This window comes from Ranitomeya imitator, chromosome 2 (assembly GCF_032444005.1).
Source record: "Ranitomeya imitator isolate aRanImi1 chromosome 2, aRanImi1.pri, whole genome shotgun sequence".
Lineage (NCBI taxonomy): Eukaryota > Metazoa > Chordata > Amphibia > Anura > Dendrobatidae > Ranitomeya > Ranitomeya imitator.
The window spans coordinates 277357051-277380150 of NC_091283.1; the positions used below are offsets into that span (position 1 = coordinate 277357051).

The 23100-nt window shown below is 45.2% G+C and overlaps 1 protein-coding gene across 1 annotated transcript in view; it reads right to left on the minus strand.

Annotated features, from left to right (window-relative positions):
- Nucleotides 1-5943, minus strand: part of LOC138666916 (zinc finger protein 665-like) — a 57821-nt gene extending 51878 nt beyond the window's left edge. Inside the window, exons 1-5 of the mRNA XM_069755102.1 lie at nucleotides 5808-5943; nucleotides 5502-5678; nucleotides 5296-5419; nucleotides 5115-5212; nucleotides 4826-4916 (exon numbers count right to left, since the gene is read on the minus strand). Coding sequence (XP_069611203.1) covers nucleotides 4826-4916; nucleotides 5115-5212; nucleotides 5296-5419; nucleotides 5502-5678; nucleotides 5808-5885 — 568 coding nt within the window. The 5' untranslated portion in view covers nucleotides 5886-5943. The remainder of the gene's footprint in view (nucleotides 1-4825; nucleotides 4917-5114; nucleotides 5213-5295; nucleotides 5420-5501; nucleotides 5679-5807) is intronic.
- Between the last annotated feature and the right edge of the window lie 17157 nt (nucleotides 5944-23100).

Consider the following 23100-nt stretch of genomic DNA (forward strand, 5'->3'; position numbering starts at 1 on the left):
GAACTACACGACTACTTATTGAAAATGTAAATAGGCTGCAATCCACAAGTCATGGGAGAGTCCCAATAGTTTGGGACAAGTTGAGGTCAAGTGCGCTCTCCACCATGTTAGGAGAGGATGGAAGGATGGGATGGGGATTTGTTGGGGGTGTTTTTCTGTGGTGTGGGGGGAGGGGGGTTTGGGGAAATATTTGCATAATGTACATCACCATGGTTACTGTGGTTGTGACTTCAGCAGCAACTGGATGAAAAAATGCGGCATAAAATGTTCTGTGGTGGGAAAATGTCTGGAAGAATGAGGGTATGTGCACACATCAGGATTTCTTGCAGAAATTTCCTGAAGAAAACCGGAAATTTTCTGCAAGAAATCCGCATTTTTTTTTACTTTTTTTCCCGTTTTTTTCGCGTTTTTTTTTTTTTTTTTAGCATTTTGCAAGTGAAATTAGCTTGCAGAATGCTAAAGTTTTCCAAGTGATCTGTAGCATCGCTTGGAAAACTGACTGACAGGTTGGTCACACTTGTCAAACATAGTGTTTGACAAGTGTGACCAACTTTTTACTATAGATGCTGCCTATGCAGCATCAATAGTAAAAGATAGAATGTTTAAAAATAATAAAAAAAATTAAAAAAATGGTTATACTCACCTGCAGACAGCCGATCTCCTCAGCGGCGTCCATTCCTATAGATGGTGTGTGTGTCCAGGACCTTCGATGACGTCGCGGTCACGTGAGCGTCACGCGACCAATCACAGGAGGGCGACATCATCGCAGGTCCTTCACACACACTATCTATAGGAACGGAAGCGGCAGCATGCACCGGAGAGGCGGGAAGACTCCGGGGCCATCGAAGGTGAGTATATCACTATTTTTTATTTTAATTCATTTTTTTTACCAATTATATGGTGCCCAGTCCATGGAGGAGAGTCTCCTCTCCTCCACCCTGGGTACCAACCGCACCTAATCTGCTTACTTCCCGCATGGTGTGCACAGCCCCATGCGGAAAGTAAGCAGATCAATGCATTCCTAGGTGTGCAGAATCCCTGCAATTCCGCAAATTTAATGAACATGTTGCTTTTATTTCCGCAATGCGATTTTTTCGCGGAAAAAATTGCAACATTTGCACAAGAAATGCGGAATACACTGTAAATAATAGGAGGCACATGTAAGCATTTTATAGTGAAAAAACACGAAAAAAACGCGAAAAATAATGAACGTGTGCACATGGCCTGAGAGTTGTGAGTTGGAACGTTAGGGGTTTGGCGTCCGGAGTGAAGCGTCAAGATGTGTTTAAATTTCCGAATGATGCCAAGACGTCAGTGATCTGTCTGTAGGAAACTCATAAGGTGAAGGAGAGAACGCATTTACTGTCTAAAAGATGGGTACAGGTGGGATACCATGCCACATATTCAGCATACTCTAGGGGGGGTCAGCATCCTCATCTGTGTTGGGGTTCCTTTTGTGTATCACAAAGTGGTTATAGATCAGTCGGGTAGATTCATGTGTTTACTTTGTAAATTGTATGGATGTCTGATGTGGTTGGTTTCAATTTATGTTCCACCACCATATTGTGGAAAGGTGATCGACAGTTCTGGAGATAATGGAGGAGACACCATTTTTGATAATAGGGGACTTGAACAATATTCCGGACACAAATTGGGATAGGGGGAGACGAGAGACGCTGAAGTCGGGTGGTAACTGTCTTGAGGGAGACTGCTCTGCATGATTTATGGAGGATTTCTCATCCTGGGGTGTACAAATATTCCTGATTTTCGTCCTCCGCTTCTTTGTCAAGAATAGATCTGGCCTTGGGCAATACGCCGATGTTGGGCCTTGTTGGGGCCTTGTTGGGGAGGTAACATATATGGCTAGAACAATTTTGGATCATTCCCCCATGAGTGTGATACTTGAGGGTGTGGGATCTGTACCTGCTAGGGGGTGCATGTGGAGGCTGAACCCGTTTTGGCTACACCTCATTGACTTAGATGGATACATAGGGGGGACATTAAGGAATATTTTAAAATTAATGCTGAGTCGCCTTTGGTATTGACAGTATGGGAAGCAATGAAGGCTTATTTCAGAGGGCTCTGCATTAAAGAGATATCCTGAGTCAAGGTAGAAACGGGCAGGAAGGATCAGATGTTCATAGAGAGTTGGAGGAGGCGGAGGAGGCATTAATCAACGATCAGTCCCCAGAAGCACAGGGAAGGTTGAAGGTAGCGCAGAATAGAGTATGTCAGATGGCAACGAAAAAGGCGGAACGTAGGAGAATATTTCAAACTGCTAAATAGTTTGAGGAGGGGGACAGGGCGGGTCACGTTCTTTCTAGAATAGTGGCGGCTCAGAGAGACTCCACACATATAGTTGCTTTGAAGAGAAAGGATGGGAAGGACCATACTGGTTGCAAAGCTATTTTGGAGGTGATGACGGAGTATTACTCGGATCTTTATAAATCACGGGTTCAGCCAATGATGGAGGAGGTGGATGGTTTCTTGGCAGAGGTACAGCTCCCCAGACTCTCAGAGGTAGATCGGGGTCTTCTTGAGGAGCTTGACGCTGCACTGGCCTCTATGCCCAATGATAAAGCCCCAGGAGTGGATGGGATTCCGGGGGAGGTGTATACAAAAATATAAAGAGGTATTGCTTCCCGCTTTGTTGGAGGTGTATGGTGCTGGTCTGGTGGAGGGGGAGTTGCCGCGGTCCATGCTGGAGGCAATAATTGTAGTGTTGCCAAAACAGGGTAAGGATCCGGCTTCTTATTGCCCAATTTCGTTATTAACGACATATTAAAATGTTGGCCAAGATATTGGCTAATAGTCTTAACAAGGTGATAACGACACTAATACACCAGGACCAATCCGGATTTATGCCCAATAGTTCTACTGCATGTAATCTTAGACAATAGTTTCTTAATATGCAGGTAAAGGCGGACAATATGGGTAGGAGGGTTGTGGTGTCTTTAGATGCCGCTAAGGCGTTTGATACTGTGGAGTGGCGGTATTTGTGGGTGGTCATGAAGGCTATGGGTTTTGGCGAGAGATTTATAAGATGGGTGCAATTGTTATATGCGTCTCCAAGAGCCAGGATAAGGGTAAATGGGCTCTTGTCAGGGGATTTCCGTTTATATAGGGGAACGCGGCAGGGGTAAGTGAGTTGTTTTCATTAAATGAAAATGTATTAATGTCACGCTCACGCCCTGACTGGTGGGCGTCAGCTCGGGGGTTTGTGGCCCCACTGTGCCACAAACCAGACTACCCTGGAAGGGGCGTGACTATGACAGCTGCCTGGGTTTTCACTGGAGCCTCTGATGGTGAGGACAGGCTTGTGCAGCAGGCAGCTGCCAGGTGCTAATCCAGGGTGGTGTCTGGCTGTGGCTGCTGATCCCACTTGGGAGACAGGAACACCTGGATTGGTGCGGGCATTAGGCAGGACTGGCAGAAGAGCACGACTGGAACACAGACGAGTAGGCTGGCATGGCTGAGACAGGACTGGCAGAGACACGGCAGAGAACTCAGGGCTGGCAGAGACACGGCAGGAAACAGGACTGGCTTGGACAGCAGGAACACAGGACTGGAAGGCAGGGCAGGAACGGCAGGACTGGCAGGAACACAGGATTGGGAGGCACTGCAGAGAACACAGGACTGGAAGGCAGGGCAGGAACGGCAGGACTGGCAGGAACACAGGATACACAGGACTGGTTGATGTGGTGTATGAATCAGGCTACACTCAGATGACACCTGAGTGCAGTCCTATTGTGAGTGTGATGAAGGAACAGGTAGGGACCTGTACACACAGAAGATGCAGGTATGGAAACAAGCCAGAAGGAAAGGAGAATGAAGGAACAGGTAGGGACCTGTTAACACAGGAGGACCAAGTAACAAGTAGAAGGTGGAACTAAGAGAAGAGAAGGAGAAGGCAGAGCCAAGGGCGGAGACGCTGGAGGCGGAGCCAAGAGCGGAGATGCTGGAGGCGGAGCCAAGAGCGGAGAAGGAGCCAAGTGCAGAAACACAGGAGGCGGAGCCAGATAGTACCGCAAAGAGCGGAGGCAGATAGAACCGCAAAGAGCGGAGCCACAGAGCAAAGCCAGAGAGTGCGAAGCAAGGTCTGAGTGCAGAGCAGCAAGAGTGCGGAGTGTAAGCAGACAGAAAACACATGGAAAGAAAGCAGGGAAGGAAGCCACGGACAAGGAGACCGAGAAAAGACCAAGTACAGACAAGGTAATAGAACAAGACACAGGGACAAAGACACAGGGACCAGGATATTCTGCCTCCTGGAGGGCGGACTACAAGATCAAGGCAATAGCACAGAGAAAAGCTCAGAGGGAGTAACTCAGAGCAAGGCCAGGCAAACTCAGCAGCTAAACACTAACTGAGCTAACACATTGCACCGGCCCAGACCACAGGGTGGAGCTGCACTATATACAGGAGGCCTCTTGGTAATTGGTCAGGAACTGATTGGACAGGTGCACCTGATTCCTATAAGAACCAGAGAGTTCAGGCGCCGGCCCCCTATACACATAGCCATGAGGCATGCAGAGAGCAGAGACACAGAACATGGAGCTGGCATTAAAGAGAAAGCACATCATGGCCTGGAGCAGTGGGTAAGATTGTGTGAGAGATGTGAGGCCATGCTGCGATGCCAGCAGAGTTGTTACAATTAATAGGTTTTGTATGCATTGTACCTGTCTGGAAATTGTGTCGGACTATTACTGGCGTGTCATATGCTTTAATAAAAACTATGTGATTTAAAAGAACTACACGACTGATAAAGCAGCCACAGCCGGTGACAGAGGAATCTGTGACTTCACTGCATTTAGTGGTCACTACTCACCTGGGTAGTCATATGTAGGAATCTCCTCTTTACACCGCTCATCACCCCTCACATATGTCTCTGTAGTATTAATATGGGTCAGATCTTCACCCTGAAACAAATATTGTAAAAGTCACAGACAGATGGAGAAGTCACATCTATGATCAGCTCTAATCCTGCCATCTCCACCGTTTTCATTACACAAGTATAAAACATAGAATACTGGGGGATAAAACAAGACTGAGCACAAGACCTTCACAGCCGTCTACACATCATAGGGGAGATCTCCTGACACCTTCTCTCCATCTACCTGATGATCCTGGGGAGCATTGGGATCTTCTTGTTTACAGTCCTGTGGAAGAAGAGGACGGGGACATCTCTCTGGTGTTGTCCTCTTACTGGATAGAACTGGAGGAAACACATACAGGGACTGAATTCATTCTTTACATACAGATAATTATAGGCCGTGTGTATTTAGTCCTGTCTATTACCTGGAGATGTGAGGGGCTGGGGAACCTCCATCATGACGTCCTTGTACAGATCTTTGTGTCCTTCTAAATACTCCCACTCCTCCATGGAGAAATAGACAGCAACATCCTGACACCTTATAGGAACCTGACACATACAATGATACCGTCATCCCCCGATCCCTTCATAGCATTACTGTATAATGTCCCAGCATTCACAGCAGTGTCACCTCTCCAGTCAGCAGCTCAGTCATCTTGTAGGTGAGTTCTAGGATCTTCTGGTCATTGATGTCCTCATGTATCAGGTGAGGTGGAGGCCTTGTGATTGGGTTCAGGGGTCTTCCGCATCCCTCAGACACAGGGTCCTGACAGCGCTCACTAGAGGTCTTCTTCACTACTGTGTACTCCTGGTTATGGAGAGACACATGAATAAATCTCACTACAGACATTTCCAGAGTCCTCACCTCTCCAGTTCTGTCCATCTGTTATTCCCATAGATAAGAATGATGTAATGTGACGTAACCAGAATCTCTCACCTCTCCAGTAAGACGGAAGAGGATCTCTAGGGTGAGGTGTAATATTCTCTCCACCATCTGGTCCCTGTCCATATCCATCCTTGATGATTATTTCAGAAAAATTGTCTCAGTATACAAGATGTCCACTGAGAGATCTGATATTGCAGGGAAATGAATAAGAAGAAAGTGAGCCAATGTAACATCATAAATGATGACACAATGTGAAACATATCAGGAGATAGAACGTGTAGAAGTTGTATTCTCTAGTCTTGTATGGACTGGAACACAAGTTGAATTGCTGACTAAGACATGTCCTCCATGCTCCCAATCACTGGGTAAGTTGGCCATTGCATCAGCAACTTATTGGCTGTAGGAATCATAAGTTTGTTGGGACTGAGCAGGATGTGCTGCAAAAGAGCGGAGAAGATGGAGGTCTGCTGAGACCAGCTGTGACTGTGAAAAGTCATCATGTCATCTAAACAAGATGGAGATGGAAAGAAAGATACCAGAGAAGATGTAATCCATAAGATACCTGGATGTAAATGATCATTGTATGGTCCACAGTGTGATGATGGCTGTTAATAACAACTCCATATATCTTCTTACCATTTTTAAGGACATACTGGGAGTTGTAGGGTTGTAAATTCATGAGATACAATGGTTTATGGGGCTGAATTGATATTACAATTTTCTTGTTGTACTAAGCTTGGTTCTTGTATTCAAGTACTCTTTGTTCTGGTCATGTATTCATAAACGTGTGGTGGTTCTGGTGACGTAGTCAAGTACTGATTCAGGTTCTGGTGATGTATCAATTTAATGATGATGGTTCTGGTGGTGTAATCAAATACTGATGGTGGGTCTGTTCATGAATTCATGTACTGATGGTGGTTCAGATAATTACCTCGATATTTAGCCAGCTCTCTGCCTCAGACTAATGCAAATTGTAGCGTCTTGCTCACTGGTGTATGTTTGCCTTGTTTCACTGTGCTTTGTTCTACTGCTGCCTGACCTGGGACCGTGCTGTGAATCAGTATGTTTTCACCCTTTGCTTCATCCGCTATCTTACTGGTATTTTGACCACTGGACATTAAACTGACAATTATTTTTAATCATCTGTCTATGACGTACTATCCTGACCTCGGACGTTTTGATCACCCAGCCTTGCGTGTTGTCCTTGAGGAGTGACTAGCGTCACACATATACAGTGTATAGGGGATGGCGGTATTGTTGGAACATTATACTGTGTGGGGAATGGCTGTACTGTCAGAACCATAGTGAACTATGATGCTTTGATCTCAGAACAAGGTTCCATAGGTTGTACTATGATGGTGAACGAAAGATTGTCTCTTGTCTATATTCATTTAATTCTCTCTTTTCAGGTTTTTCAGGTTGACATTTTTGGACTATGTTGGATTTCGTGGACTCCTGAAAACCAGAATGGCTTTTTAAAAAAAAAATTTTCAATAATTTGGTGAACTAGGGGGTAGGGGAGTTGTTTTTTAAAAAAATGAAATATTTTTCTGAGTGTTTTTTTCTTTCAGCTTACTGGATTAGTAATGGGGGTGTCTGACAGATGTCTCTCCAACACTAACCCCTAGGATTAATGCCAGCTGACATAAATCCCTTCAAATATTACCCCGATTGCCAACGCACCAATGCAATAGAGAAGAACCAGGCAAAGTAGCAGAATTGGCGCATCTAATGTAATGCACCACTTCTAGGGGGGATGAAAGCTGATATTTTTAGGCTGGGAAGGGGCCAATATCCAGGGAACTTGCCAGCCTGATATCAGCCCCCAGCTGTCGGATTTAACTTGGCAGGTTATTAAAAAAAGAAGAAAAATAATGGCATTCTGTGAGAACTTCTTTGGGCTTCTGTCCTCACATCCTGCAGTTGTCTGAATGGATCTAATGTGGACTTGGGAACCAGCGAAGCCGCATTCTGTCCACAGCTGTTACATTACTGTTCACACCACAGAGAGACCCCAAAAGAGTCTCAGTGCTGAAAAGGTTAATGTCCCCCACACCCAGTAATGGAGAATCATCACATACTTCCACCCGCAGAGCCACACTCCACATAGAGAATAATGGAGCCTCCAGCACCGACCTCCACCCGCAGAGCCGCACTCCACACAGAGAATAATGGAGCCTCCAGCACCGACCTCCACCCACAGAGCCGCACTCCACATAGAGAATAATGGAGCCTCCAGCACCGACCTCCACCCACAGAGCCGCACTCCACATAGAGAATAATGGAGCCTCCAGCACCGACCTCCACCCGCAGAGCCGCACTCCACATAGAGAATAATGGAGCCTCCAGCACCGACCTCCACCCGCAGAGCCACACTCCACATAGAGAATAATGGAGCCTCCAGCACCGACCTCCACCCGCAGAGCCGCACTCCACATAGAGAATAATGGAGCCTCCAGCACCGACCTCCACATAGAGAATAATGGAGCCTCCAGCACCGACCTCCACCCGCAGAGCCGCACTCTACATAGAGAATAATGGAGCCTCCAGCACCGACCTCCACCCACAGAGCCGCACTCCACATAGAGAATAATGGAGCCTCCAGCACCGACCTCCACCCGCAGAGCCGCACTCCACACAGAGAATAATGGAGCCTCCAGCACCGACCTCCACCCACAGAGCCGCACTCCACATAGAGAATAATGGAGCCTCCAGCACCGACCTCCACCCACAGAGCCGCACTCCACATAGAGAATAATGGAGCCTCCAGCACCGACCTCCACCCGCAGAGCCGCACTCCACATAGAGAATAATGGAGCCTCCAGCACCGACCTCCACCCGCAGAGCCACACTCCACATAGAGAATAATGGAGCCTCCAGCACCGACCTCCACCCGCAGAGCCGCACTCCACATAGAGAATAATGGAGCCTCCAGCACCGACCTCCACATAGAGAATAATGGAGCCTCCAGCACCGACCTCCACCCGCAGAGCCGCACTCTACATAGAGAATAATGGAGCCTCCAGCACCGACCTCCACCCGCAGAGCCGCACTCCACATAGAGAATAATGGAGCCTCCAGCACCGACCTCCACCCGCAGAGCCGCACTCCACATAGAGAATAATGGGGCCTCCAGCACCGACCTCCACCCGCAGAGCCACACTCCACATAGAGAATAATGGAGCCTCCAGCACCGACCTCCACCCGCAGAGCCGCACTCCACATAGAGAATAATGGAGCCTCCAGCACCGACCTCCACATAGAGAATAATGGAGCCTCCAGCACCGACCTCCACCCGCAGAGCCGCACTCTACATAGAGAATAATGGAGCCTCCAGCACCGACCTCCACCCGCAGAGCCGCACTCCACATAGAGAATAATGGAGCCTCCAGCACCGACCTCCACCCGCAGAGCCGCACTCTACATAGAGAATAATGGAGCCTCCAGCACCTACCTCCACCCTCAGAGCCGCACTCCACATAGAGAATAATGGGGCCTCCAGCACCGACCTCCACCCGCAGAGCCGCACTCCACATAGAGAATAATGGAGCCTCCAGCACCTACCTCCACCCGCAGAGCCGCACTCTACATAGAGAATAATGGAGCCTCCAGCACCTACCTCCACCCTCAGAGCCGCACTCCACATAGAGAATAATGGGGCCTCCAGCACCGACCTCCACCCGCAGAGCCGCACTCCACATAGAGAATAATGGGGCCTCCAGCACCGACCTCCACCCGCAGAGCCGCACTCCACATAGAGAATAATGGGGCCTCCAGCACCGACCTCCACCCGCAGAGTCGCACTCCACATAGAGAATAATGGAGCCTCCAGCACTGACCTCCACATAGAGAATAATGGAGCCTCCAGCACTGACCTCCTCCCATAGAGCCGCAGTCCACATAGAGAATAATGGAGCCTCCAGCCAGTGCCGGTGTCAGCACCCGGCATACCCGGCCAACTGACGGGGCCCTGAACAAATGGGGAGCCCACTGGTGGCTGGGACACCAGGGGGCCCGGGCCGCTCCCCCAGCAGCTTCGGCACTTATTGAGCTCAGCTGTCACTTAGACAAACATAGCTGCGCACGTGCACTGTAGTAATGACGAGGCCGGGCCGACAAACAAGCAAAGTTAAAGGCACAGTGCCAGCCCGACAGCATCATTAGTAGGAGACACAACTGCAGAGTGCACTGTGAGCGGCCATATCTAAGTGACGGCCATCAAGCAGCGCGCCCTCCATAGCCACATGCCAGAGGAGCCTGATGGGCGACAAGCCAGGGGGAGGTGAGTGAGGCTTGTGTCTGTCTGTATGTGCATGTATGATGTGCATATCTGTGTGTATATCAGTGTGTATGACTGTATATATTTATGTATTTTTGTGTATTTGTCTTCAAATATATGTATGTACATGTCTGTGTATTTTAATGTATGTGTATGTCTGCATACTGTATGTGATTGCATGTCTGCGTACTGTATGTATGTGCATGTCTGCGTACTGTATGTGTGTGCATGTCTGCGTACTGCATGTGTGTGCATGTCTGCATACTGTATGTGTGTGCATGTCTGCATACTGTATGTGTGTGCATGTCTGCATACTGTATGTGTGTGCATGTCTGCATACTGTATGTGTGTGCATGTCTGCATACTGTATGTGTGTGTATGTCTGCGTACTGTATGTGTGTGAAAGTCTGCATACTGTATGTGTGTGTATGTCTGCGTACTGTATGTGTGTGCATGTCTGCGTACTGTATGTGTGTGTATGTCTGCGTACTGTATGTGTGCGCATTTTAATGTATGTGTGTGCATGTCTGCGTACTGTATGTGTGTGCATGTTTATGTACTGTATGTGTATGTTTACATATTGTATGTGTGTGCCTATCTGCCTATGTGAAGGATGAGGGGGGAGGCTAGGCCCTTTGTAGTATATCTATATTTCTCCCCCACCTTTCTGTGCATCATGAATCGTAGTGTGTGCGCCCACTGAGAATCTTTTGTCCGGGGCCCACATACACCTGGAGCCCACCCTGCCTCCAGCACTTACCTCCACCCGCAAAGACATACAGGACCTGTGATGAGGTCACAGGAGAGGAGGAGTCAGGGGTCACATGATCAGAGGCCTCAATGTATGCATGACTCTGCTGTGCTGGTTGTCATGGTGCTGGATGAGTGTGTATGTCTGCGTACTGTATGTGTGTGCATGTCTGCGTACTGTATGTGTGTGCATGTCTGCATACTGTATGTGTGTGCATGTCTGCGTACTGTATGTGTGTGCATGTCTGAGTACTGTATGTGTGTGCATGTCTGAGTACTGTATGTGTGTGTATGTCTGAGTACTGTATGTGTGCGCATGTCTATGTACTGTATGTGTGTGGAAGTCTGCGTACTGTATGTGTGTGCATGTCTGCGTACTGTATGTGTGTGTATGTCTGCATACTGTATGTGTTTGCATGTCTGAATACTGTATGTGTGTGCATGTCTGAGTACTGTATGTGTGTGTATGTCTGCGTACTGTATGTGTGTGTATGTCTGAGTACTGTATGTGTGTGCATGTCTGAGTACTGTATGTGTGTGTATGTCTGCGTACTGTATGTGTGTGTATGTCTGAGTACTGTATGTGTGTGCATGTCTGAGTACTGTATGTGTGTGTATGTCTGAGTACTGTATGTGTGCGCATGTCTATGTACTGTATGTGTGTGGAAGTCTGCGTACTGTATGTGTTTGCATGTCTGAGTACTGTATGTGTGTATGTCTGAGTACTGTATGTGTGCGCATGTCTATGTACTGTATGTGTATGTATGTCTGCGTACTGTATGTGTGTGTATGTCTGAGTACTGTATGTGTGTGCATGTCTGAGTACTGTATGTGTGTGTATGTCTGAGTACTGTATGTGTGTGTATGTCTGAGTACTGTATGTGTGTGCATGTCTGAGTACTGTATGTGTGTGTATGTCTGCGTACTGTATGTGTGTGTATGTCTGAGTACTGTATGTGTGTGCATGTCTGAGTACTGTATGTGTGTGTATGTCTGAGTACTGTATGTGTGCGCATGTCTATGTACTGTATGTGTGTGGAAGTCTGCGTACTGTATGTGTTTGCATGTCTGAGTACTGTATGTGTGTGTATGTCTGAGTACTGTATGTGTGCGCATGTCTATGTACTGTATGTGTGTGCATGTCTGCGTACTGTATGTGTATGTATGTCTGAGTACTGTATGTGTCTGTATGTCTGCGTACTGTATGTGTGTGTATGTCTGAGTACTGTATGTGTGTGCATGTCTGAGTACTGTATGTGTGTGTATGTCTGAGTACTGTATGTGTGTGTATGTCTGAGTACTGTATGTGTGTGCATGTCTGAGTACTGTATGTGTGTGTATGTCTGAGTACTGTATGTGTGCGCATGTCTATGTACTGTATGTGTGTGGAAGTCTGCGTACTGTATGTGTGTGTATGTCTGCGTACTGTATGTGTTTGTATGTCTGAGTACTGTATGTGTGTGCATGTCTGAGTACTGTATGTGTGTGCATGTCTGATTAATGTATGTGTGTGTATGTCTGAGTACTGTATGTGTGTGCATGTCTGAGTACTGTATGTGTGTGTATGTCTGCGTACTGTATGTGTGTGTGTGTCTGAGTACTGTATGTGTGTGCATGTCTGAGTACTGTATGTGTGTGTATGTCTGCGTACTGTATGTGTGTGTGTGTCTGAGTACTGTATGTGTGTATGTATGTGTACTGTATGTGTGTGCATGTCTGCGTACTGTATGTGTTTGTATGTCTGCGTACTGTATGTGTGTGCATGTCTGAGTACTGTATGTGTGTGTATGTCTGAGTACTGTATGTGTGTGGAAGTCTGCGTACTGTATGTGTGTGCATGTCTGAGTACAGTATGTGTGTGCATGTCTGCGTACTGTATGTGTGTGCATGTCTGCGTACTGTATGTGTGTGCATGTCTGCGTACTGTATGTGTTTGTATGTCTGAGTACTGTATGTGTGTGCATGTCTGCGTACTGTATGTGTGTGCATGTCTGCATACTGTATGTGTGTGCATGTCTGAGCACTGTATGTGTGCATGTCTGGGTAGTATGTGTGTGTGCAAGTCTGCGTACTGTATGTGTGTGCCTATCTGAGTACTGTATGTGTGCAAGTCTGTGTACTGTATGTTTGTGCATGTGAGTACTGTATGTGTGTGCATTGTATGTGTGTGCATATAGGCACAATAAATGTCAGTAATGAGTACAAAAAAATGCACATACAGTGGGGCAAAAAAGTATTTAGTCAGTCAGCAATAGTGCAAGTTCCACCACTTAAAAAGATGAGAGGCGTCTGTAATTTACATCATAGGTAGACCTCAACTATGGGAGACAAACTGAGAAAAAAAAATCCAGAAAATCACATTGTCTGTTTTTTTAACATTTTATTTGCATATTATGGTGGAAAATAAGTATTTGGTCAGAAACAAAATTTCATCTCAATACTTTGTAATATATCCTTTGTTGGCAATGACGTTTTCTGTAAGTCTTCACAAGGTTGCCACACATTGTTGTTGGTATGTTGGCCCATTCCTCCCTGCAGATCTCCTCTAGAGCAGTGATGTTTTTGGCTTTTCGCTTGGCAACACGGACTTTCAACTCCCTCCAAAGGTTTTCTATAGGGTTGAGATCTGGAGACTGGCTAGGCCACTCCAGGACCTTGAAATGCTTCTTACGAAGCCACTCCTTCGTTGCCCTGGCGGTGTGCTTTGGATCATTGTCATGTTGAAAGACCCAGCCACGTTTCATCTTCAATGCCCTTGCTGATGGAAGGAGGTTTGCACTCAAAATCTCACGATACATGGCCCCATTCATTCTTTCATGTACCCGGATCAGTCGTCCTGGCCCCTTTACAGAGAAACAGCCCCAAAGCATGATGTTTCCACCACCATGCTTAACAGTAGGTATGGTGTTTGATGGATGCAACTCAGTATTCTTTTTCCTCCAAACGCGACAAGTTGTGTTTCTACCAAACAGTTCCAGTTTGGTTTCATCAGACCATAGGACATTCTCCCAAAACTCCTCTGGATCATCCAAATGCTCTCTAGCAAACTTCAGACGGGCCCGGACATGTACTGGCTTAAGCAGTGGGACACGTCTTGCACTGCAGGATCTGAGTCCATGGTGGCGTAGTGTGTTACTTATGGTAGGCCTTGTTACATTGGTCCCAGCTCTCTGCAGTTCATTCACTAGGTCCCCCCGCGTGGTTCTGGGATTTTTGCTCACCGTTCTTGTGATCATTCTGACCCCACGGGGTGGGATTTTACGTGGAGCCCCAGATCGAGGGAGATTATCAGTGGTCTTGTATGTCTTCCATTTTCTAATTATTGCTCCCACTGTTGATTTCTTCACTCCAAGCTGGTTGGCTATTGCAGATTCAGTCTTCCCAGCCTGGTGCAGGGCTACAATTTTGTTTCTGGTGTCCTTTGACAGCTCTTTGGTCTTCACCATAGTGGAGTTTGGAGTCAGACTGTTTGAGGGTGTGCACAGGTGTCTTTTTATACTGATAACAAGTTTAAACAGGTGCCATTACTACAGGTAATGAGTGGAGGAAAGAGGAGACTCTTAAAGAAGAAGTTACAGGTCTGTGAGAGCCAGAAATCTTGATTGTTTGTTTCTGACCAAATACTTATTTTCCACCATAATATGCAAAAAAATGTTAAAAAAACAGACAATGTGATTTTCTGGATTTTTTTTTCTCAGTTTGTCTCCCATAGTTGAGGTCTACCTATGATGTAAATTACAGACGCCTCTCATCTTTTTAAGTGGTGGAACTTGCACTATTGCTGACTGACTAAATACTTTTTTGCCCCACTGTATATGGCGACTCAGTATCAGATAATCAGGAATTGGAGAACTATGAGTCAACACTAGCCACAAAGTATAGTAAAAGAGTAATATTTTATTAAGTGAATTTAAACAAAAATACAAATAAATAGATAATAATCACTAATATCAGGTGCACAGTAACTATATCCTAAGGCACATCTGTGTCAACCAGGTGTATAGGACAGGGCCCAGTTAACGATATCAAAATAGTATATGTGATGAAAAAACATCCACAGTAAAGTGCTAGCTATACATAGGCTGTACTGCATAGGACATATGGTGATCTTAATACAAGTCTACTAGTGGTATCCGTGTACCAAAGATCATCACATATGCCTGATGTAACAAAAGGACAATCAAGAGAGTAAATTACCCATGTAAGCAGAAAGAGTCCTGTCCGGCTCCTGGGTGACAATCCCCAATGCGCTCCTTATTTGGAGTGGCGATGTATCTGCCATACCAGAACTTCTGAGTTATTTTAACTCTAATGAGTTCAATCTTCGTTTCACCTTTAGCACTAATTCTCACATGACTTCCTTTTTGGACCTGACCCTATGTGGTATTGTGGGTGATGTTATCACTACTTCCACATACTGCAAACCACTATCTGGCAACAGTATCTTGCATGCCTCTAGTAGCCACCCTATACATACTATGAAGTCAATACCGGTTGGTGAACTAACTAGGATTACTAGAAACTGCAATGATGCCAGCATTCTTAAGCAAGAAATTGATTCATGTTGTGTGACATTGAAGAAGAGGGGTTATTCAAACTGGTCCCTGGATAGAGCTAAAAATATAGTTAAAAAGAAAAAGCGGAGTGATATGCTCATGCCAAGAGATGAGGTGAGGAGTGACAGTCAGGGTTTAAAAACATTTTGTTCCATCAAATATAGCCCCCAATACAATATGATTAAGTCTCTCATTTTAAAAAAACTTTCCCATTTTGTATGAGGATGAAATTCTGTCCACTATTCTATCTTCAGGGTGTCAAGTGGTTGCAAAAAAAGCCACCACTTTATCTGACATTCTTTCTCCAAGTTTTTTTGATTCTGGGAATGTTTCGCGCTCCTGGCTACATCACACTGGCTTTTACCGCTGCGTTGCTCCCAGATGCCGCACATGCGCTCATTCCATTGTCGCACATTCTTTTTATGATAGTGATAATAGACAAGAATTCAAAATACAGCGATTTATTAACTGTAATAGCAAGAATGTAGTATATATGATTACATGTACAAAATGTAAATTGAGTTATATAGGGTGTACTACTCGTACGCTTAAGACTCGTATCTCTGAGCACATTACTGATATTCTTGTCTCTACTAATAGCAATCGCTCCATGTCTTATGCCTCAAAGCATTTTATTACCTGTCACCAGAGGAGCACAGCATTTCTTCGTGTTGTCGGCATTGAGAAGCTTGCGATGTCAGCCAGAAGAGGAGACTTCAAAAGACGCTTAATGACGCGTGAAGCTTATTGGATGTTCTGCCTCAACACTTGCTATCCTGCAGGCTTAAATGCTCGCAAAGAAATTATGTTCCACTATTAAGATATCACTTCTGTATTTAGTTTTTTATGTTATTTTTTGTATCTTTGCATGTCAGTTTTCTTAATTGTTGGTTATTTGATGGTTTTTGTGATGTTTTTAACCCCTTTCTGACATGGGACGTACTATCCCGTCGAGGTGGGGTGGGTCCCCATGACCACGGACGGGATAGTACGTCCAGCGCGATCGGCGGCGCTCACGGGGAGAGCGCCGCCGATCGCGGCCGGGTGTCAGCTGTTTATCGCAGCTGACATCCGGCACTATGTGCCAGGAGCGGTCACAGACCACTCCCGGCACATTAACCCCTGGCACACCGCGATCAAAGATGATCGCGATGTGCCGGCGGTATAGGGAAGCTTCCCGCAGGGAGGGGGCTCCCTGCGGGCTTCCCTGAGCCCCCCGCAGCAACGTGATGTGATCGCGTTGCTGCGAGGGTCTCACCTCCCTCCCTGCTTCCTCCAGCCCCGGATCCAAGATGGCCGCGGATCCGGGGGAGGTGGCTTCACAGAGCCTGCTCAGAGCAGGCACTGTGAAGGCTGCAGCGCTGCATGTCAGATCAGTGATCTGACAGAGTGCTGTGCACACTGTCAGATCACTGTTCTGTGATGTCCCCCCCTGGGACAATGTAAAAAAGTAAAAAAAAATTTTTTTAAAATGTGTAAAAAAAAATAAAAAAAAATATTCCTAAATAATGAAAAAAAAAAAAATATTATTCCCCTAAATACATTTCTTTATCTAAAAAAAATAAAAAAAAATAAAAGTACACATATTTAGTATCGCCGCGTCCGTAACGACCCGACCTATAAAACTGGCCCACTAGTTAACCCCTTCAGTAAACACCGTAAGAAAAAAAAAAAATGAGGCAAAAAACAACGCTTTATTATCATACCGCCGAACAAAAAGTGGAATAACACGCGATCAAAAAGACAGATATAAATAACCATGATACTGCTGAAAGCGTCATCTTGTCCCGCAAAAAACGAGCCGCCATACAGCATCATCAGCAAAAAAAAAAAAAAGTTATAGTCCTGAGAATAAAGCGATGCAAAAATAATTATTTTTTCTATAAAATAGTTTTTATCGTATAAAAGCGCCAAAACATAAAAAAATGATATAAATGAGGTGTCGCTCTAATCGTACTGACCCGAAGAATAAAACTGCTTTATCAATTTTACCAAACGCGGAACGGTATAAACGCCTCCCCCAAAAGAAATTCATGAATAGCTGGTTTTTGGTCATTCTGCCTCGCAAAAATCGGAATAAAAAGCGATCAAAAAATGTAACGTGCCCGAAAATGTTACCAATAAAAACGTCAACTCGTCCCGCAAAAAACAAGACCTCACATGACTCTGTGAACCAAAATATGGAAAAATTATAGCTCTCAAAATGTGGTAACGCAAAAAATATTTTTTGCAATAAAAAGCGTCTTTCAGTGTGTGACGGCTGCCAATCATAAAAATCCGCTAAAAAACCCGCTATAAAAGTAAATCAAACCCCCATTCATCACCCCCTTAGTTAGGGAAAAATTAAAAAAATGTATTTATTTCCATTAGGGTTAGGGCTAGGGTTAGGGCTAGGGTTAGTGTTTGGGCTAGGGCTAGGGTTAGGGTTAGGGCTAGGGTTAGGGCTAGGGTTAGGGCTAGGGTTAGGGCTAGGGTTAGGGCTAGGGTTAAGGCTACAGTTAGGGTTGGGGCTAAAGTTAGGGTTAGGGCTATGGTTAGGGCTAGGGTTAGGGCTACAGTTTGGGTTGGGGCTAAAGTTAGGGTTGAGGCTAGGGTTAAGGCTACAGTTAGGGTTGGGGCTAAAGTTACGGTTAGGGTTTAGATTACATTTACAGTTGGGATTAGGGTTAGGTGTGTGTCAGGGTTAGAGGTGTGGTTAGGGTTACTGTTAGGATTAGGGTTAGGGGTGTGTTTGGATTAGGGTTTCAGTTATAATTGGGGGGTTTCCACTGTTTAGGCACATCAGGGGCTCTCCAAACGCGACATGGCATCCGATCTCAATTCCAGCCAATTCTGCGTTGAAAAAGTAAAACAGTGCTCCTTCCCTTCCGAGCTCTCCCGTGTGCCCAAACAGGGGTTTACCCCAACATATGGGGTATCAGCGTACTCAGGACAAATAGGACAACAACTTTTGGGGTCCAATTTCTCCTGTTACCCTTGGGAAAATACAAAACTGGGGGCTAAAAAATAATTTTTGTGGGGAAAAAAAAAGATTTTTTATTTTCACGGCTCTGCGTTATAAACTGTAGTGAAACACTTGGGGGTTCAAAGTTCTCACAACACATCTAGATAAGTTCCATGGGGGTCTAGTTTCCAATACGGGGTCACTTGTGGGGGATTTCTACTGTTTAGGTACATTAGGGGTTCTGCAAACGCAATGTGACGCCTGCAGACCATTCCATCTAAGTCTGCATTCCAAATGGCACTCCTTCCCTTCCGAGCCCTCCCATGCGCCCAAACGGTGGTTCCCCCCAACATATGGGGTATCAGCGTACTCAGGACAAACTGGACAACAACTTTTGGGGTCAAATTTCTCCTCTTACCCTCGGGAAAATACAAAACTGGGGGCTAAAAAATAATTTTTGGGGGAAAGATTTTTTTTTTCAATTTTCACGGCTCTGCGTTACAAACTGTAGTGAAACACTTGGGGGTTCAAAGCTCTCACAACACATCTAGATGAGTTCCTTAGGGGGTCTAGTTTCCAAAATGGTGTCACTTGAGGGGGGTTTCTACTGTTTCGGTACATTAGGGGCTCTGCAAATGCAATGTGACACCTGCAGACCATTCCATCTAAGCCTGCATTCCAAATGGAGCTCCTTCCCTTCCGAGCCCTCCCATGCGCCCAAACAGTGGTTCCCCCCCACATATGGGGTATCAGCGCACTCAGAACAAATTGGACAACAAATTTTGGGGTCCAATTTCTCCTGTTACCCTCGGGAAAATACAAAACTGGGGGCTAAAAAATAATTTTTGTGGGAAAAAATTTTTGTTTTATTTTTACGGCTCTCCATTATAAACTTCTGTGAAGCCCTTGGTGGGTCAAAGTGCTCACCACACATGTAGATAAGTTCCTTAGGGGGTCTACTTTCCAAAATGGTGTCACTTGTGGGGGGTTTCTACTGTTTAGGTACATTAGGGGCTCTGCAAACGCAATGTGACACCTGCAGACCATTCCATCTAAGTCTGCATTCAAATGGCACTCCTTCCCTTCCGAACCCTTCCATGCGCCCAAACAGTGGTTCCCCCCACATATGGTGTATCATCGCACTCAGGACAAATTGGGCAACAAATTTTGGGGTCCACTTTCTCCTGTTACCCTCAGGAAAATACAAAACTGGGGGCTAAAAAAATAATTTTTGTGGGAAAAATTTTTTGTTTTATTTTTACGGCTCTGCATTATAAACTTCTGTGAAGCACTTGGTGGGTCAAAGTGCTCACCACACATCTAGATAAGTTCCTTAAGGGGTCTACTTTCCAAAATGGTGTCACTTGTGGGGGGTTTCAATGTTTAGGCACATCATGGGCTCTCCAAACGCAACATGGCGTCCCATCTCAATTCCTGTCAATTTTGCATTGAAAAGTCAAACGGCGCTCCTTCCCTTCCGAGCTCTCCCAACCGCCCAAACAGTGGTTTAGCCCCACATATGGGGTATCAGCGTACTCAGGACAAATTGTATAACAACTTTTGGGGTCCAATTTCTTCAATTACCCTTGGGAAAATAAAAAATTGGGGGCGGAAAGTTAATTTTTGTGAAAAAATATGATTTTTTATTTTTACGGTTCTACATTATAAACTTCTGTGAAGCACTTGGTGGGTCAAAGTGCTCACCACACATCTACATAAGTTCCTTAAGGGGTCTACTTTCTAAAATGGTGTCACTTGTGGGGGGTTTCAATGTTTAGGCACATCAGGGGCTCTCCAAACGCAACATGGCGTCCCATCTCAATTCCTGTCAATTTTGCATAGAAAAGTCAAACGGCGCTCCTTCCCTTCCGAGCTCTCCCATCCGCCCAAACAGTGGTTTACCCCCACATATGGGGTATCAGCGTACTCAGGACAAATTGTATAACAACTTTTGGGGTCCAATTTCTTCAATTACCCTTGGGAAAATAAAAAATTGGGGGCGGAAAGTAAATTTTTGTGAAAAAATATGATTTTTTATTTTTACGGTTCTACATTATAAACTTCTGTGAAGCACTTGGTGGGTCAAAGTGCTCACCACACATCTAGATAAGTTCCTTAAGGGGTCTACTTTCCAAAATGGTGTCACTTGTGGGGGGTTTCAATGTTTAGGCACATCAGGGGCTCTCCAAACCAAACATGGCGTCCCATCTCAATTCCAGTCAAGTTTGCATTGAAAAGTCAAATGGCGCTCCTTCGCTTCCGAGCTCTGCCATGCGCCCAAACAGTGGTTTACCCCCACATGTGGGGTATTGTCGTGCTCAGGACAAATTGTACAACAATGTTTGGGGTCTATTTTCTCCTGTTACCCTTGGTAAAATTAAACAAATTGGAGCTGAATTAAATTTTTTGTGAAAAAAAGTTAAATGTTCATTTTTATTTAAACATTCAAAAAATTCCTGTGAAGCACCAGAAGGGTTAATAAACTTCTTGAATATGGTTTTGAGCACATTGAGGGGTGTAGTTTTTAGAATGGTGTCACACTTGGGTATTTTCTATCATATAGACCCCTCAAAATGACTTCAAATGAGATGTGGTCCCTAAAATAAAATGGTGATGTAGAAATTAGAAATTGCTGGTCAACTTTTAACCCTTATAACTCCCTAACAAAAAAAAATTTTGGTTCCAAAATTGTGCTGATGTAAAGTAGACATGTGGGAAATGTTACTTATTAAGTATTTTATGTGACATATCTCTGTGATTTAATTGCATAAAAATTCAAAGTTGGAAAATTGCGAAATTTTCAAAATTTTCGCCATATTTCCGTTTTTTTCACAAATAAACGCAGGTAATATCAAAGAAATTTTACCATTGTCATGAAGTACAATATGTCACGAGAAAACAATGTCAGAATCACTGGGATCCGTTGAAGCGTTCCAGAGTTATAACCTCACAAAGGGACAGTGGTCAGAATTGTAAAAATTGGCCCGGTCATTAACGTGCAAACCACCCTTGGGGGTAAAGTGGTTAACGTACGAATTTACTTATGTGTCAGGTGATAGATTCATCCATTGTGATTGGTTGCATCTGGTATTTAACCATGCTCTGATGCACAATGAGCAGCTTTGAAAAAGAACACACTGTTCGAAACGCGTAGCCTGCTGCTACTCATTCTCCTGTGAACCATGTCATTGGACTTTGGATTTTATTCTCAATAAAATTTGGATATTTTTGGAAGCTGGATTTTCTCTTTTCCTGAGTGCTGTATGTGTATGCATGTCTGAGTACTGTATGTGTGTGCATGTCTGAGTACTGTATGTGTGTGCATGTCTCCGTACTGTATGTATGTGCATGTCTGCGTACTGTATGTGTGTGCATGTCTGCGTACTGTATGTGTGTGCATGTCTGAGTACTGTATGTGTGTGCATGTCTCCGTACTGTATGTATGTGCATGTCTGCGTACTGTATGTGTGTGCATGTCTGCGTACTGTATGTGTGTGCATGTCTAAGTACTGTATGTGTGTGCATGTCTCCGTACTGTATGTATGTGCATGTCTGCGTACTGTATGTGTGTGCATGTCTGCGTACTGTATGTGTGTGCATGTCTGAGTACTGTATGTGTGTGCATGTCTCCGTACTGTATGTGTGTGCATTTCTGCGTACTGTATGTGTGTGTATGTCTGAGTACTGTATTATTATTATTATTTATTTATATAGCACCATTGATTCCATGGTGCTGTACATGAGAAGGGATTACATACAAGTTACAAATATCACATACAGTAAACAAACTAACAATGACGGACTGATACAGAGGGGCGAGAACCCTGCCTTTGCGGGCTTACATTCTACAGGTTTATTATTTAGTAGATTGGGGGTTGAGGAAAGGACGGATCCTGGAGATATTTTTGAGCTGGAGGCGACAGGAGGTGGAAAGAGCTTGGATGTGTGGTTTGAAGGACAGGGCAGAGTCGAAGGTTACTCGGAGGCAGCGGACTTCGGGTACGGGGGAAAGCTGTTATGAAAGGTAATTCAGTACCACAATGGACATAGAGGTCAGCGCACATACAGTGACCTGGCAATAACCCAAAAAACAAGAACGAGCTCTGAGATGTGGGAACTCTGTTGACCGCAATCCCTAATCCTCTCCAACCACACTAAAGGCAGCCGTGGATTGCGCCTGACGCTGCCTATGCAACTCGGCACGGCCTGAGAAACTAACTAGCCTGAAGATAGAAAATAAGCCTACCTTGCCTCAGAGAAATACCCCAAAGGAAAAGGCAGCCCCCACATATAATGACTGTTAGTTAAGATGAAAAGACAAACGTAGAGATGAAATAGATTTAGCAAAGTGAGGCCCAACTTTCTGAACAGAGCGAGGATAGGAAAGGTAACTTTGCGGTCAACACAAAACCCTACAAAAACCACGCAAAGGGGGCAAAAAGACCCTCCGTACCGAACTAACGGCACAAAGGAACACCCTCTGCGTCCCAGAGCTTCCAGCAAGCAGTAAAAAACAAATTGACAAGCTGGACAGAAAAAAACAGCAAACAAATAGCAAAGAGGAACTTAGCTATGCAGAGCAGCAGGCCACAGGAACGATCCAGGAGGAAACAGGTCCAATACTAGAACATTGACTGGAAGCCAGGATCAAAGCACTAGGTGGAGTTAAATAGAGAAGCACCTAACGACTTCACCACATCACCTGAGGAAGGAAACTCAGAAGCCACAGTACCACTTTCCTCCACCAACGGAAGCTCACAGAGAGAACCAGCCGAAGTACCACTTGTGACCACAGGAGGGAGCTCTGCCACAGAA